Source organism: Sesamum indicum, linkage group LG13 (genome assembly GCF_026168435.1).
Source record: "Sesamum indicum cultivar Baizhima isolate 11 linkage group LG13, ASM2616843v1, whole genome shotgun sequence".
Classification (NCBI taxonomy): domain Eukaryota; kingdom Viridiplantae; phylum Streptophyta; class Magnoliopsida; order Lamiales; family Pedaliaceae; genus Sesamum; species Sesamum indicum.
The window spans coordinates 9,597,080-9,609,943 of NC_142669.1; the positions used below are offsets into that span (position 1 = coordinate 9,597,080).

Here is a 12,864-nt window from a genome sequence, read left to right on the forward strand (position 1 = left end):
AGATAATTACAACAATCATTCCCTCATCAAGAATATCAGATAAATTACATTTAAACAATACATGCAATAGCAACAGAAAGACAAATACCTATTATGCGGTAGAATTACATCCCACACATTGATTAAATTCAAATCCATCATGAGATCTCAATTTCATCCACTGAACTAAACCTCGTAAATTAGAATCTTTCCCAATTTAAACTAATTAATAATGAATAAATTTCATAAATTGGGGTTTATTTATCACAAGCCATGCATTTGGAAATACTAATGAAAATAGAGAGAGAGAGAGAGAGAATATTCCAAGAAGGAAATGGTAAATGTAAGAAGGGAGGTCCACTGACTGTGGAACTCTCCATTATTCTTTCCCCACTCCTGATGAGAGTGACAGCCAAGCGAAGCAAGCCCGAAATCTTCACACACAACACAGAGTGATGAGTGAGTGATCCGACCAGCCATTTTTGAGGACTTCATAAGCAAGAATTTCCACATTCTTACCCTTACTGTAACATGAAAAACCCTGAAGTGACGCCTCAACAACTGCTAAAATTCTTCTTTGATTTTCCCCCTTTTCTCCTACTACACACACATACACATCTATATATGTGTATGTGTATGTTTATATATAATCTACAGACACGGAGTGTCGGCCTTGGAAAGTGTAGGACCCATGTTCTGAATGAATCCTGAAAAAGCCCCTCGTGTTATCAGACTTGCATGTGCCCACCTCACTGTTCCACATATCCGCAACTCTTCAGATTCAAGAATTTGCATTCCGGGCCTTGTAAATAAGAAGGAATTCTGTATTCCAGCTGGAGAACTGCTGAGGGTGAACTTCTGAACTCAATTTTCTCTTCTTGGTTTGTGTGGATGCTTGATTTTTGTGAAGTGTGGTATGGATTCAAGAACTCTGCTTGATTATGCTCTGTTTCAATTGACACCAACACGGACCAGGTATGATCTTTAACTTACCCGTCCAAATTGCATAGGTTGTATTCAAATTTTCTGTAGTTCTCCAGGTGTTTGACATTACTTCTCTTGGAATGTGAAATGAAGGTGTGATCTTGTGATATTTGCTGGTAAAAAGAATGAGAAAATAGCATCAGGGTTGTTGGAACCTTTCCTTTCCCATCTCAAATCGGCTAAAGATCAAATTTCCAAGGGTGGTTATTCCATTACTCTCCGGCCCGCCTCTTCAGATTCTTCTTCATGGTTTACTAAGGCCACTCTAGAAAGGTATTCTTGATTATGTTTTGGGTTAGCTTGTGGGGTGGGGTAGTTTTATCATTTATGTTATTGTTATAAACCTGTTTCCGGTCTTGATTTCTCAGGTTTGTGAGGTTTGTTAGTACGCCAGAAGTTCTTGAGAGATTTGTGACCATTGAGAGGGAGATAGATCAGATTGAGAGATCAATTGAATCGAATGAACAAGTAAATGGAACAGTGGACGTACAAGGTATGGCAACATCGAATGGAGAAGTGAAATTGTTATTTTGTTTTGATGAGTTTATTCATCTGCAACTTGAATGTAGTATGTGTGTTCTTGGAATGAATTTCTTTATTATCATGCAATTTTCGGTGTAGTCTTGATATGACTATGATTCGCATTTAAAGATCCTTTGTAGTTTTTTTTGGTGATGATATGCATGTCTGGCAACAGTAAGCTGAGTTTTGAGGGATAAGAAGAAATACTGAAAAACACTTGTGGGAAATCCGCCTGATATCTTGACGTGCCTGCATTTTGTGGTTCTGATCTCGTTTCATGCACTCGTACATAGGTTGTTCGAAATATCTTCTTTTGTAGTTCGTTTTTGCACTAGTTTTCTATTTCCAACTTATACACTTTCTTAGGATAGAAAGTTTGGTGTGATTTATTTGATTATGGATGTCTCTTACTGAACCTATGCCCATCTTTGAATTTCAGCACAGTGTATCTGCAGGTACTGACTTAGTATTCGTAAATTAATTCACCTACATAAATCAAGCTAACGAAACTAGTGGAATCAACAGGTTCTGCCTTTGCAACTGATGGAGATGCCAAAGAAGAGGAAAAACCCAAGTAAATTCTCATACTTAATTTCTTTCTATTCATGAAGTTACAGTTGCTAGTAACTATAAGAATAATTTTTCACATTGGCATGGATAGGATACGCCTCCAGCGTGTTCTGGAATCCCGGAAAGCGATGCTCAAGAAAGAGCAAGCAATGGCTTACGCTCGTGCTTTGGTGGCAGGATTTGAGATGGATTACATATATGATCTTATATCTTTTAGTGATGCTTTTGGAGCTACGCGTTTAAGGTAGGAAATAATCTTACATGACTTTGTAAATCATGAAGTAATGTTGGGTGCCGTACTCCTTGGAGGCATGGAAAAACAAGAAATTTATTCACCCGATAGACTAGCAAATTCTGTTTTCAATGTTATTTCATTTTCACGTAACTTTTATTTTGTTCAGGGTAGCATGTGGAAACTTCATGGAACTATGCAAACAAAAGAACAACGATAAAATTTGGATGGACGAAGTTGCAGCAATGCAAGCATCGTACCTGGGAACATCGGGAATTACGTTTGCTGGTGAAAGTCAAGACCTATCTCAGACTGGGCTTGCTAAGAGTGCGACACCTGACTCGATCGCGAGACATGGAAGTTTGGATATCAATGAAGGTATTGTGAAACATCCACTCTTCTTGTTCTTCTGTAAATTGTTTACGATCTTCTCTTCCATAAAAATATAACCAAATAGATCTTTCAAATGTGAAATATACATTATTTTTTAGCCTTTTTGGACGTAGAGATTATTGATATGGTACTTGAATAATGAAAGGAATGGATAATGCTTTGCCGGTGGAGTTCAATCAGCACCAGACAGAAGGGGCAGCTCAGTTATCAGCTTGGCCAAGCCATTTTCCCCCATATATGCAAAATGCTCAAGGTCCGATATTTCAGCCCTATCCCGGATATATGTTTCCGAGCATGCACGTTGCAGCATCACATTACCCGGGTAATACGCCATGGCCGGCAAATTTCCCGGATTCGGCTATGTACGTCGATAGGGATATCAAAGATAGTCAAAAATACAAGTCTACTAAGAAAAAAGAAAAACGTGCAAATCGTGAGCAACCACACAGTATGAAAAATGGTGAAAGTGATGAAACTGATCATTCCAGCTCTGGAAGTGATTCAAGTGAAGAGCAAGACCACGAACCAAGTCTTTCTTCGCATGAGAAGAGTCGCAACAAGAAGCAAAGTAAACATTCCTCGAGAAAAGTTGTTATTCGAAACATAAATTACATAGCAGGCAGAAATGAAGACAGTGGCAGTTCTTCTGACAGCAGTTCCTCTGACGAAGATGAATACGTTGACGCAGATTCCATTAAACAGCAGGTGGAGGCAGCTGTTGGGTCGTTGAAGAGGCACCAGAAGCCGATGTCCCGAGAAAAAAAGGTACAAGACGGTAGCAAGAAAGCTAGCAATAAGTTGAGGAAAGCTTTAGATATTGAAAATGAAGGGACACCAAATTCTGAAGAAAGGAAAGATGGGAATTGGGACATCTTCCAAAACCTCCTCATGAGGGATCCAGACTCGTCATCGGCAGATATGGGTTCAAAGACTACACCAGTTCAAGAAGAGTACTCTATTCGGAAGGCCCTTGGAGAGGAAAATTTGTCTACTTTAGATAAGAAATTGGACAAGCCAAAATATGCAAGTGATGATTTCATCTTTGCTGAAAGGTCCACTGGAAATGGAACCCAGGCAGCCAACGTTGGTTGGGAAAATTTCCGTGGAGTTGTTAAGAGTGGCAGCAAAGATGAGGAATTGTTAATTCTGAAAAGATCAGAAGGAGATTACTACTTGCAAAATGCTCATTTTGGGACTGAACCTTCCATTATTAAGATTCAGAAAGAGGAAGATTGGATCATAGGTAGCAAAGCTGAAATATCAGCAAATCCAGGAGGGAATATAGATCACAATTATTTTGGTGCAGATCAAGCCTCCGCCAACCACTTTCAGATTCAAGAAAATAAGAGGGATGTTCTTTCGGATGATTCTTTCATGGTTCAGTCTCGACCATCAGATGGTCCACTAGAAACTCAGACTAAGGCCGACATGTTCATGGTTTCTGATTTTGTTGGAGCTGATCAATCCAAGAATAGCATGCCAGAAAATTCGCAAGTAAAGGTTGAAGCCAGTAATTTCCATGAACCAGAAGACCTTTACATGATGCTTGGGCGTGATTCTGCCACTGAGCACGTTGTGACATCTTGGAGTCCTGAAATGGATTACGGGAAAGATATTTCGCTCATTGAACCTGTTACAAGTCAGAGCAACCACAAAACAAGTGACAATGCTGATGCTCCCCTGCTTCAAAACGGTAGTGCAAGAAACAGCAAGACTGGTAAAGAACCTGGACGAAAAGTGGATGGAAAACCACCAAAGTCTAAAGCTTCTAGTGGACCTCTTGGCCGGAGCAAATCCGACATAGCACCCAGGAGCAAGATGTCACCTCCCGGAAGCTCAGTAATTAGAAGCAAAGCTGCAAAGGTACAGTCTTATCATCTATTAATTGTTTTCAATTGAATCCTAATTCCCATGTTCTTTCACTCAGGAAGAAGAGAAAAGAAAGAAAATAGAAGAATTAGTGATACTGCGCCAAAAGAGAATTGCTGAAAGAAGTGCTGCTAAGGGTGTTAGACCAGAAACTTCAAGAATGTCTTCAAAAGAGAGCAAAAAGAACTCTGTTTCTACAAAAACTGAGAAGGCTAAACTTCATGCCCCGACTGATGAGGATGAGAAGTCACGTAAACCTGTTATGAGGAATTCAACTATTGATCGTCTTGCAGCTGCTCGGACGACGAACAAGAAATTATCACCTGAATCGAAGGTCAGCCAAAACAGGAAACCGACCTCAAAGGGGAATTCAGTGGCGGCAGCTTCCTCGTCAAAGAAGACAAAAGGAACTCAGGAGCAGAATGACAAGGTCAATCCTTCAGATAAGAAAACTGGTACAAAAAATAATTTAAGGCATAGTTCTTCTGATATTCAAGAAAGGGATCGCAAAAGTACCGTATCCTCAATTGCGGACGAGTCGATAAGTGCAGAAAGAACTCCGGCCAAGACGAGCATTGAAGATTTTGAGACGGTTAAGATATTGCATACTGTAACTTCGGTCGAGAATAGAGAAGCAAATGTTATTTCCCCAAAAGGCACTCCGGTCCACCAAAACCCCATTCAGGTTTCATCTGATAAAAACATAATCTCTTCAGAAAATCCATCCATGGAAACCGTGCCACAAACTAATGTCGATGATCATGTCGGGCTTACCCCTCAGACTGCAGTGGATCCTACAGTTGGAAATAATCCGAAGTCCACCTCGTTGCACATCAACGAAAAAAGTGATGAGAAAAAGAAGCTATCCTTTTCGCCTGAAATTTCTGTGATGAATATCTCAACTCCACCTCCAAACTACGAAACAAGTCCAGAACTCAGCCACTCCAGAAAGAAGTGGAACAATGGCGAAAGCTCTCCTAAAATCCCAAAAGGCTTCAGAAGGCTTCTCTTGTTTGGTCGTAGAACCTGAATTCGATCAAGAATGTACGAAAAGAGCCTTATGCTGTCTGCTTACATGGAAGAGAACATCACAAAAGCATTACGAAGCATATGGCATTGCTGCAGCATGACGAACGATGTCGTAATTTATCAATTGCAATACAAGGAAGCTTTGAACAGGTGATTCTGGTTTTATGTAGTTTAGTACATTTGAACCATGATGTTACTCCACACAGCTCTTGTCTGTTTCTTGCATGCAAATTTGTTCTCATTTTTATTAATTCTTTTGCTCATTGTAATTGTTCGTTGTTTGATGGTTTACTTTGTAAGTGTGATATATAAAATCTGAAATGTTTTGTGATTGTAATGTAGCTTTTTCCTCCTTGCTTGTCTGACTAGAAGAAAATATACTATTGGCTAGGGACTAAAACTTTGGTAAATAATTATTATTAACGATGGTTAAATAGAAATCGATGAAAAAACTTAGATTATCAATTATAGGAACTATTCTTGCCATGGTTCAAATGTTTTTGTCATGGCTTCCATTACAATACTTTAGCTACACTCGTAAAAATTACGGCCAACAACCGTTGCATGGTCGTGATCAATGATTATTTACTACGATTAGTTGTCATGGTTAAATATTTAAATTTCTTCTAGTGTATATGATTTTACGAGGTAATTTTTTCCTGAGTTTTAATTTTTGATTTGGTGAATAACTTGTGAAGATTCTTATGTGGATCAGGACTGGTCGAATGAAACCAATTATGCAACAGGTGTATTCACTTGCCATGTGATTATAATGCATCATCTCTTTAAAGTTAATTTACTAGCAATAATATTTTTTTTATTCATGTACTTTTAGAATTAATTCATTGTATCAATTTTGATTAGTTGTTCATTTTATTTTAATTCTCTTTTATTTAATTGAATAAATATAATAAAAAAATTATATATCAAGTGTGCTTCGATTACTAGTATATAATTATTTAACGAGTACTATTAAAAAAAATAACAATTTATGTATTTGTGTGATTCGAACCCATAATTTTATATTCATGAAACTTTATCTTTACCAATTAAGTTAGGCATATGTAGGGATGGCAATTGGATCTGGAATCGGGGAATTTGCCCCTAATGGGGCGGATTGGGGTCCAAAAAAAGAGAGACTAGGACAGGTAGAGGGCCCTAAAAATTAACACTCATTCGGGTCCAGAGTGGGTCTTGGGTCCATAAAGACCTACCCGAAACTCATCTTGGTAAAATTAATTTAATATATATATGTGTTTTAAAAAAAAATGCTCAAATTGCATTTACTGCATTGTATAAGGAGTAATGGCAAAATGTGGATGGTAAATATAAGGGTGACAATTAATATTTTAAAATTAAATGTTTTTTTAAACAATTATAGAACTCCGATCACTAAATTTTAAAAAATGGTCAAAATTTACTAAGGTGGCGATGCTACCCCTAGCAGTCGTCGCCCAATTGATCGGGGGTGACATTCTTGGTTATCGTTATTCATCATATTAAATTATTAATTTTTATATCTTTTATTTTAAATTTATATATCTTATAAAATATTTATAAAATTTATAAAATATTAAATTTAATCCTAAAAATAATTCAATAGTTTTATATTCTTTTTTTAAAAAAAAAAAAGCTTATAAATTCTTAATATTTTATTTTTTCAATTTTATAATTTCTGTTTAAGTCTTATTAAATACTTTTTAATATTTTATAAACTCTTAAATATATTTAAAAGTTTATAAATTCACCAGATGTCGGTGGCAATTTGAATTAAAAAACTTTCGGGTGTTTTGAGTAAGGTAGACATCCCGAGTATTGGGACCAGAATCAGTCCGCTCGATCTCTGCCACGTGTTTTGATAACCAAAAGTCAAACTATTTGGTGAGATCTGGCGGTAGACTGGGGTTGACACAAATAGATCTGCTCCACTTAATTTAAACCACCGACACACACTATTCATTCCTCTCATTTGATCACCATTCCAATATTTTATTTAATAGGGTAAATTACTTAGTCGTCCGATTGTACTATACTCTATTTAATGCTTATCCCCTCAAACTTTAACAATTATGAATAATTATATTTAGACCCCTAAATTATAATTTATTTGCACAAATCAATTCTGTCGTTTCATACCAAAAGAAATACTGTCATTTGAATAATTACACATAACGTCAATATCATTTATATAAATTACTCATATTTTTTAAAAAATTACATATATACCCTCAAAATTATCAACATCATTATACAAATTACCCATATTTTTTTATTATGAGTATAAACTGCAACGGAGCGGGTCTAGAGTGGGTTTTTCAAATGTCGAGACCCGCCTTCCAAGAAAATTTTGGACCCAGACCCGGACCTGGAACCCTTCAAGTTGGATCCGATATATCCAATTAATATTTTCAAATTATTAAATATTTCTTTTAAAAAAATACTATCATAACTTTATCAATGAGACAATAATATCATTGAAAGGTTGATATTCTTTTGTCGATTTATATGTCCATCTTTTCGGCATTAGAATATCAAAAATTTAGAATATGTGCTACTTATATAAACACTAAAACATTTATAAATTATTTATATAATTAATTTAATTTATAAAATATTAAATTTATGTATTTATGTAAGTATAAATAAATTATACATATTTTTTATATATGTACAGATATATTTTATATAAGTATAAATAAAATATATAAAATAAAAAAAAAATTGAAGCGGGTCAGGAACGGGGACGAGTCAAAAGCACTAAGATCCGAACCAGTTCAGCTACCTATTTAAGAATTCAAAATCTGGCCCAATCGGGGGTTCTAGGTCCAGGTCCAACCTGAATCCATTGACATTCATAACTGTTAAGAATGGTTCTACTATTATACAAAATGCATGAATAATTTATATAAATAAATTATAACGGTATTTTTTTAAAACAACATTATGAGACTCATACGAAATTAGAGCAGACAATACCTTGCGCAATAGAGCGTCGATTGAGTCTCAAGATACACTATGTACAACGTCTGTGGGAATAAGGGTCTCTCCCAAGCCTCTCGTCAGGGAACTGATGGTATAAATAATCGTCCTACATTGGTTGTAGACGAGAAGTTTAAGTGACTTATAAGTCCTACGGCCTTATCTCTCTAATGAGACGCCTTTTCAAAACAAAATTATGAGGTTCATACGAAGTTAGAACAGACAATAACTCACGTATATGACACGGATCAAGTCGCAAACCCTATTACATTTTATTTTATAACTTTGTAAACCTAATTTGAGGTCTTTACGTCCTTCCGGTGGCAAATAGGGTCAAAGATAGAAATTTTACACTAAACACACTAAGGAAAATGGGAAAAGAAATGTGAAATGAAAGATGGAAAAACATAAAAATAAATAAATAAATAAATAAGGGTATAATTGAAATGTATCTCAAAATTAGTGGTCAATTGAGCTAACTATTAAATTTAGAGGGTAAGTATTACATAAAGTAAGTGTTGGAGGGGGCAAATTGTGAAATTCTTTTCCAAAATATCATAAAAGGTCCCTATTGCAATTATGTAATTATTAAATTTCTGTATATTAATTAGAATCATATCTATATTTTCCAATAAATTTGAATACCCTAAAAAGTTGTTTTTAAAAATAAACTTACCAGATTTACCCCTTTAAAAATTTCAAAATTGAACAAAAAAAAGGTGATTCTTTTCAAATTAACTTAATATTTATAATTTTATCGAGATGTCTCAAAAATTAATAGAAATATATTTTAATAAATGAAGCAAATTACTCCCATAACAACGGTGTACATAAGGGGTAATTTACTTTATTTTTAAAATATAATGAGATAATTTATTAATTATTTTTCATAGAGAAATTTTTGCTTATTTTTATATTATCATGGGATAAATTGCATTTAACACTTATAAAATAATATTTTAAAAAAATTGAATAATAAGTTTACAAGTATTTATTTAAACATTTGCAAACACGCCCGTATTTTTCCGGAGTGGCAATAGTGTTGGGTGGAGTGCCAATATCAATTTCTTTATTTAATTCTTTTGGGCAGTAAATAATTAGGTTGGGAGTACCTTTGCGCTGCGGGTGAAGCGTTGAGCTGTCGCTCTCTTTCTCTCTCTTAATTTTTTAGTACTTTCTCTGTGCTTGTTGATTACTGCTCTGCTTTCTCATCTATATGTAGAGAGAGAGAGAGAAACTGAAGAGGTGGAAACAAGGAACAACTGAAACATCTAGATCTTCTGCTCTGTCAATGGCTTCCAAGCTCTTGCTCGTCACCGTCTTCATTTTCGATGTTATTGCTTTCGGTTTGGCTGTTGCTGCTGAGCAGAGAAGGAGCACTGTGAGTTGCCTTTTCGTTTTTCCTTTGTTTTTTCTTTGCAGCTCTGTGAATTGGTTTGTGTATTTGTCCGCTTTAGTGTGTGTGTGTGTGTTCCTGTTGTGACTTGTCGGTTGGTGGTTCATTTCAAGTGTTTGTACGAGAAATGATTGATTTATTGATTTGAGATTCTTTTAGATTTTTGTGCTGTGGAAGACATTAATCGAGGAACGTTTGTTGATTTTAGGCTTGTGAGTTGGGTTTTTTGAGAATTGAAAACGTAACGGGTAATAATGACTATGTTCTCTCGTTTCTTTTTCATTATTTGAGGGAATATATTTCATTAGTTTCTCCGGTTAGGTTAATGTAGATCATGTGTTTGTTAATAAATGTTTTTTAGCAGTACATACGGGAAGGATTGAAGATTTGTAAGCGTTTACCTTATGTGTTAGCACCAACAAAATCAACTATTTCAATGCCAACTTTGCTGATTTTAATTCTCTGATTAAGGTTGAATTTTCTATCGGTATGCAGCAGTTAATTTTGTTGCATGGATTCTTACACTAGATGTTCATGTCTATTGAATGTTTTCCTGGTTATGAATTCCTGCTCAACAATTTTCAAAGTAAGGGAAGTATACAAACAAAGGTGTCGTGTTGCTCTTCGTTATGCTTTCTGAAGAGTCTTTAACGCTGTAAGGAACTATGGAGCTCCTAGACAAAGTACATGCTGCATAACTTATGAGGAGCCTATGTTAGTCTGCAAAAGTTACCTGCTCTGTAATACTTATGCTAGATTTCGTGTAGGAGGGTCTCTTTGTATTTTTTAAAACAGAGATGCATTAAGTAATCCTCGAGCATACCAGTATAAACCCAAAACTACATTTTACTGACAAATAATAAGAATCATCTTGTTTATATAATCTTTTAATTGTATTAGCATTTTGTTTAATGCATAATTTCATTTTTCTTGCCATTCTGCAATATATATAGCATATAAGTATTATTGCTAACTGATGAATATCTGTATACATGTAAAACCAAGTCAAGATGCTTTTTCACCATGCCTTGTGTCCTAAAATTGGAGAGGTCACATGTTTTGAGCCCTGTTCTAGAATCAACATTCGTAGTGCAATGCCTTGCCTCCAGTGACTGTAGGCATTCGTTGACTCAGAAAACATTAAACATAGACATAATGCTAGCCATAGTCCAATAACTCTAGCTTATATCACTTGAACCTATTCTGCACGTCAGAAAATTATTTAGAGTCCTCCGAAAAATTCTGCTAACTATCATTCAATATGTGCATATATGTGGCAGGTATGGAAAAATCTGAAATTTATGCAGTAACTGCTTCATCTATAGTTTTGACTCTCCTCCTGCTTGATTATCCATCGAACATGTCAGCTTGATTTGCTTTGAATATCTGAATTATGTCATTTTTTGGCAGGGCAAAGCAAGGCCAGATAGTGAGGATATGTATAAATATTGTGTTTATGATTCTGACATTGCAACTGGGTATGGCGTTGGTGCATTCCTATTTCTCATGGCCAGTCAAGTAGTTATAATGGCTGCAAGTAGATGCTTCTGCTGTGGAACTCCACTAAAACCTGGAGGCTCAAGGGCTTGTGCTGTTCTTCTTTTCATTATTTGCTGGTACGCACCCATTACAAGAATATCTCATGTCGTAGTATGAGTTATTTTAAAGAAAAATTGGCAACAGAAGAAACATTGCAGAATCAAAAAAGTTTTCTGAACCTATCCTGTGCTTCTTTTTATCTTGACCAAATTGATTAAGATTAAAGTACTTCTGATGCAGGATAACATTTTTCATCGCTGAGGTCTGTTTGCTGGCTGGTTCAGTTAGGAATGCTTATCACACCAAGTACAGGACAAGGTTTTTCGAAAACCCTCCCTCTTGTGAGACTGTGAGAAAGGGCGTTTTTGCAGCGGGAGCAGCTTTCGTTTTATTCACTGGCATAATCTCAGAGTTCTATTATGTGAGTTATTCCAAGGCCAGGGGAGGTTCCACGCCTTATGGAGGCGAAGCCGCAATTGGCATGGCACCATTTAAGTGAGTCTGAAGAAACTACCGGTAGCATGCGACAGCTGTCCGCTCTATGGATTTTCTGCAACATATTTTAGTTCTCTGGTACCTAATATTGCTATAGGATTCTAGTTTGGCTAAGTACTATATGTAACCTTATACCTATTTCTTTTATTTGTTTGTGTCCCTGTACAATTTTCCTCTAGCATGTGGATGCAATGTGAATGAATGGATGTCCTCTCTTTGTTCGTACATGACAGAGAACTTCTGCTGGATCCTTTTTCCTTTCCCAGTCCGGATTGAGATTTCTGTGCTCTTGTATTAGTGCTTGTTTCCGTGTTTGATGGGATGAATGCCCAAATAACAACTATGCATAAATGACAAATAAGGGTTTTTGATTAGTTAGTTATTGGATCAAATATAATTCTAACATGGGTATGATGGAATTTAATTCAAAAATTAATTATTGAAAAATAAACCAAAAAAGAAATTACGTCTACACTTCAAATCATGTTCAATTTTGTGAAACAAGAATGCAACACCCTGTGATTAGCTGCAGTAGATAGATATGAAGCTAGGACCCTAAATTATTTGAGTAAGGCATATCATTGTTCAAGTTCCATAGAAATTGTTCGTTTGAATTTTGTTTGATTATTGCTTTCTTCAAGCTCAAACGAGCATTAATTAAATCAAACATGAATCGAGTTTGACATTTTTAAATATATTTTATTATTTTTGCACTAATCGAATTGAACAAAAGAAATTGTTCGAGTTTGTTTTGTTAAGCTTAATAAATCAATTTCAAATAAGCGTTGATCAATCAATTTCAATCGAATATTGAGTTATTTGATTTATTTTTCAGCCCTATACGACACTCCAAAAAAGCTCAAAGCATTAATGGTTG

General features: G+C 35.5%; 2 protein-coding genes across 2 annotated transcripts; both read left to right on the forward strand.

Annotated features, from left to right (window-relative positions):
• The first annotated feature begins 358 nt into the window (after positions 1–358).
• Positions 359–5,915, forward strand: CIP7 (COP1-interacting protein 7). Its single transcript, XM_011100035.3, has 8 exons — positions 359–954; positions 1,057–1,236; positions 1,332–1,456; positions 2,011–2,059; positions 2,147–2,299; positions 2,457–2,665; positions 2,826–4,543; positions 4,608–5,915. The coding sequence occupies exons 1-8, from the start codon at positions 896–898 to the stop codon at positions 5,577–5,579; spliced, it is 3,465 nt and encodes a 1,154-aa protein (XP_011098337.1). The 5' UTR covers positions 359–895; the 3' UTR covers positions 5,580–5,915.
• Positions 5,916–9,672: 3,757 nt separating this feature from the next.
• Positions 9,673–12,212, forward strand: LOC105177020 (uncharacterized). Its single transcript, XM_011100034.3, has 3 exons — positions 9,673–9,938; positions 11,364–11,569; positions 11,733–12,212. The coding sequence occupies exons 1-3, from the start codon at positions 9,849–9,851 to the stop codon at positions 11,989–11,991; spliced, it is 555 nt and encodes a 184-aa protein (XP_011098336.1). The 5' UTR covers positions 9,673–9,848; the 3' UTR covers positions 11,992–12,212.
• Positions 12,213–12,864: the final 652 nt, after the last annotated feature.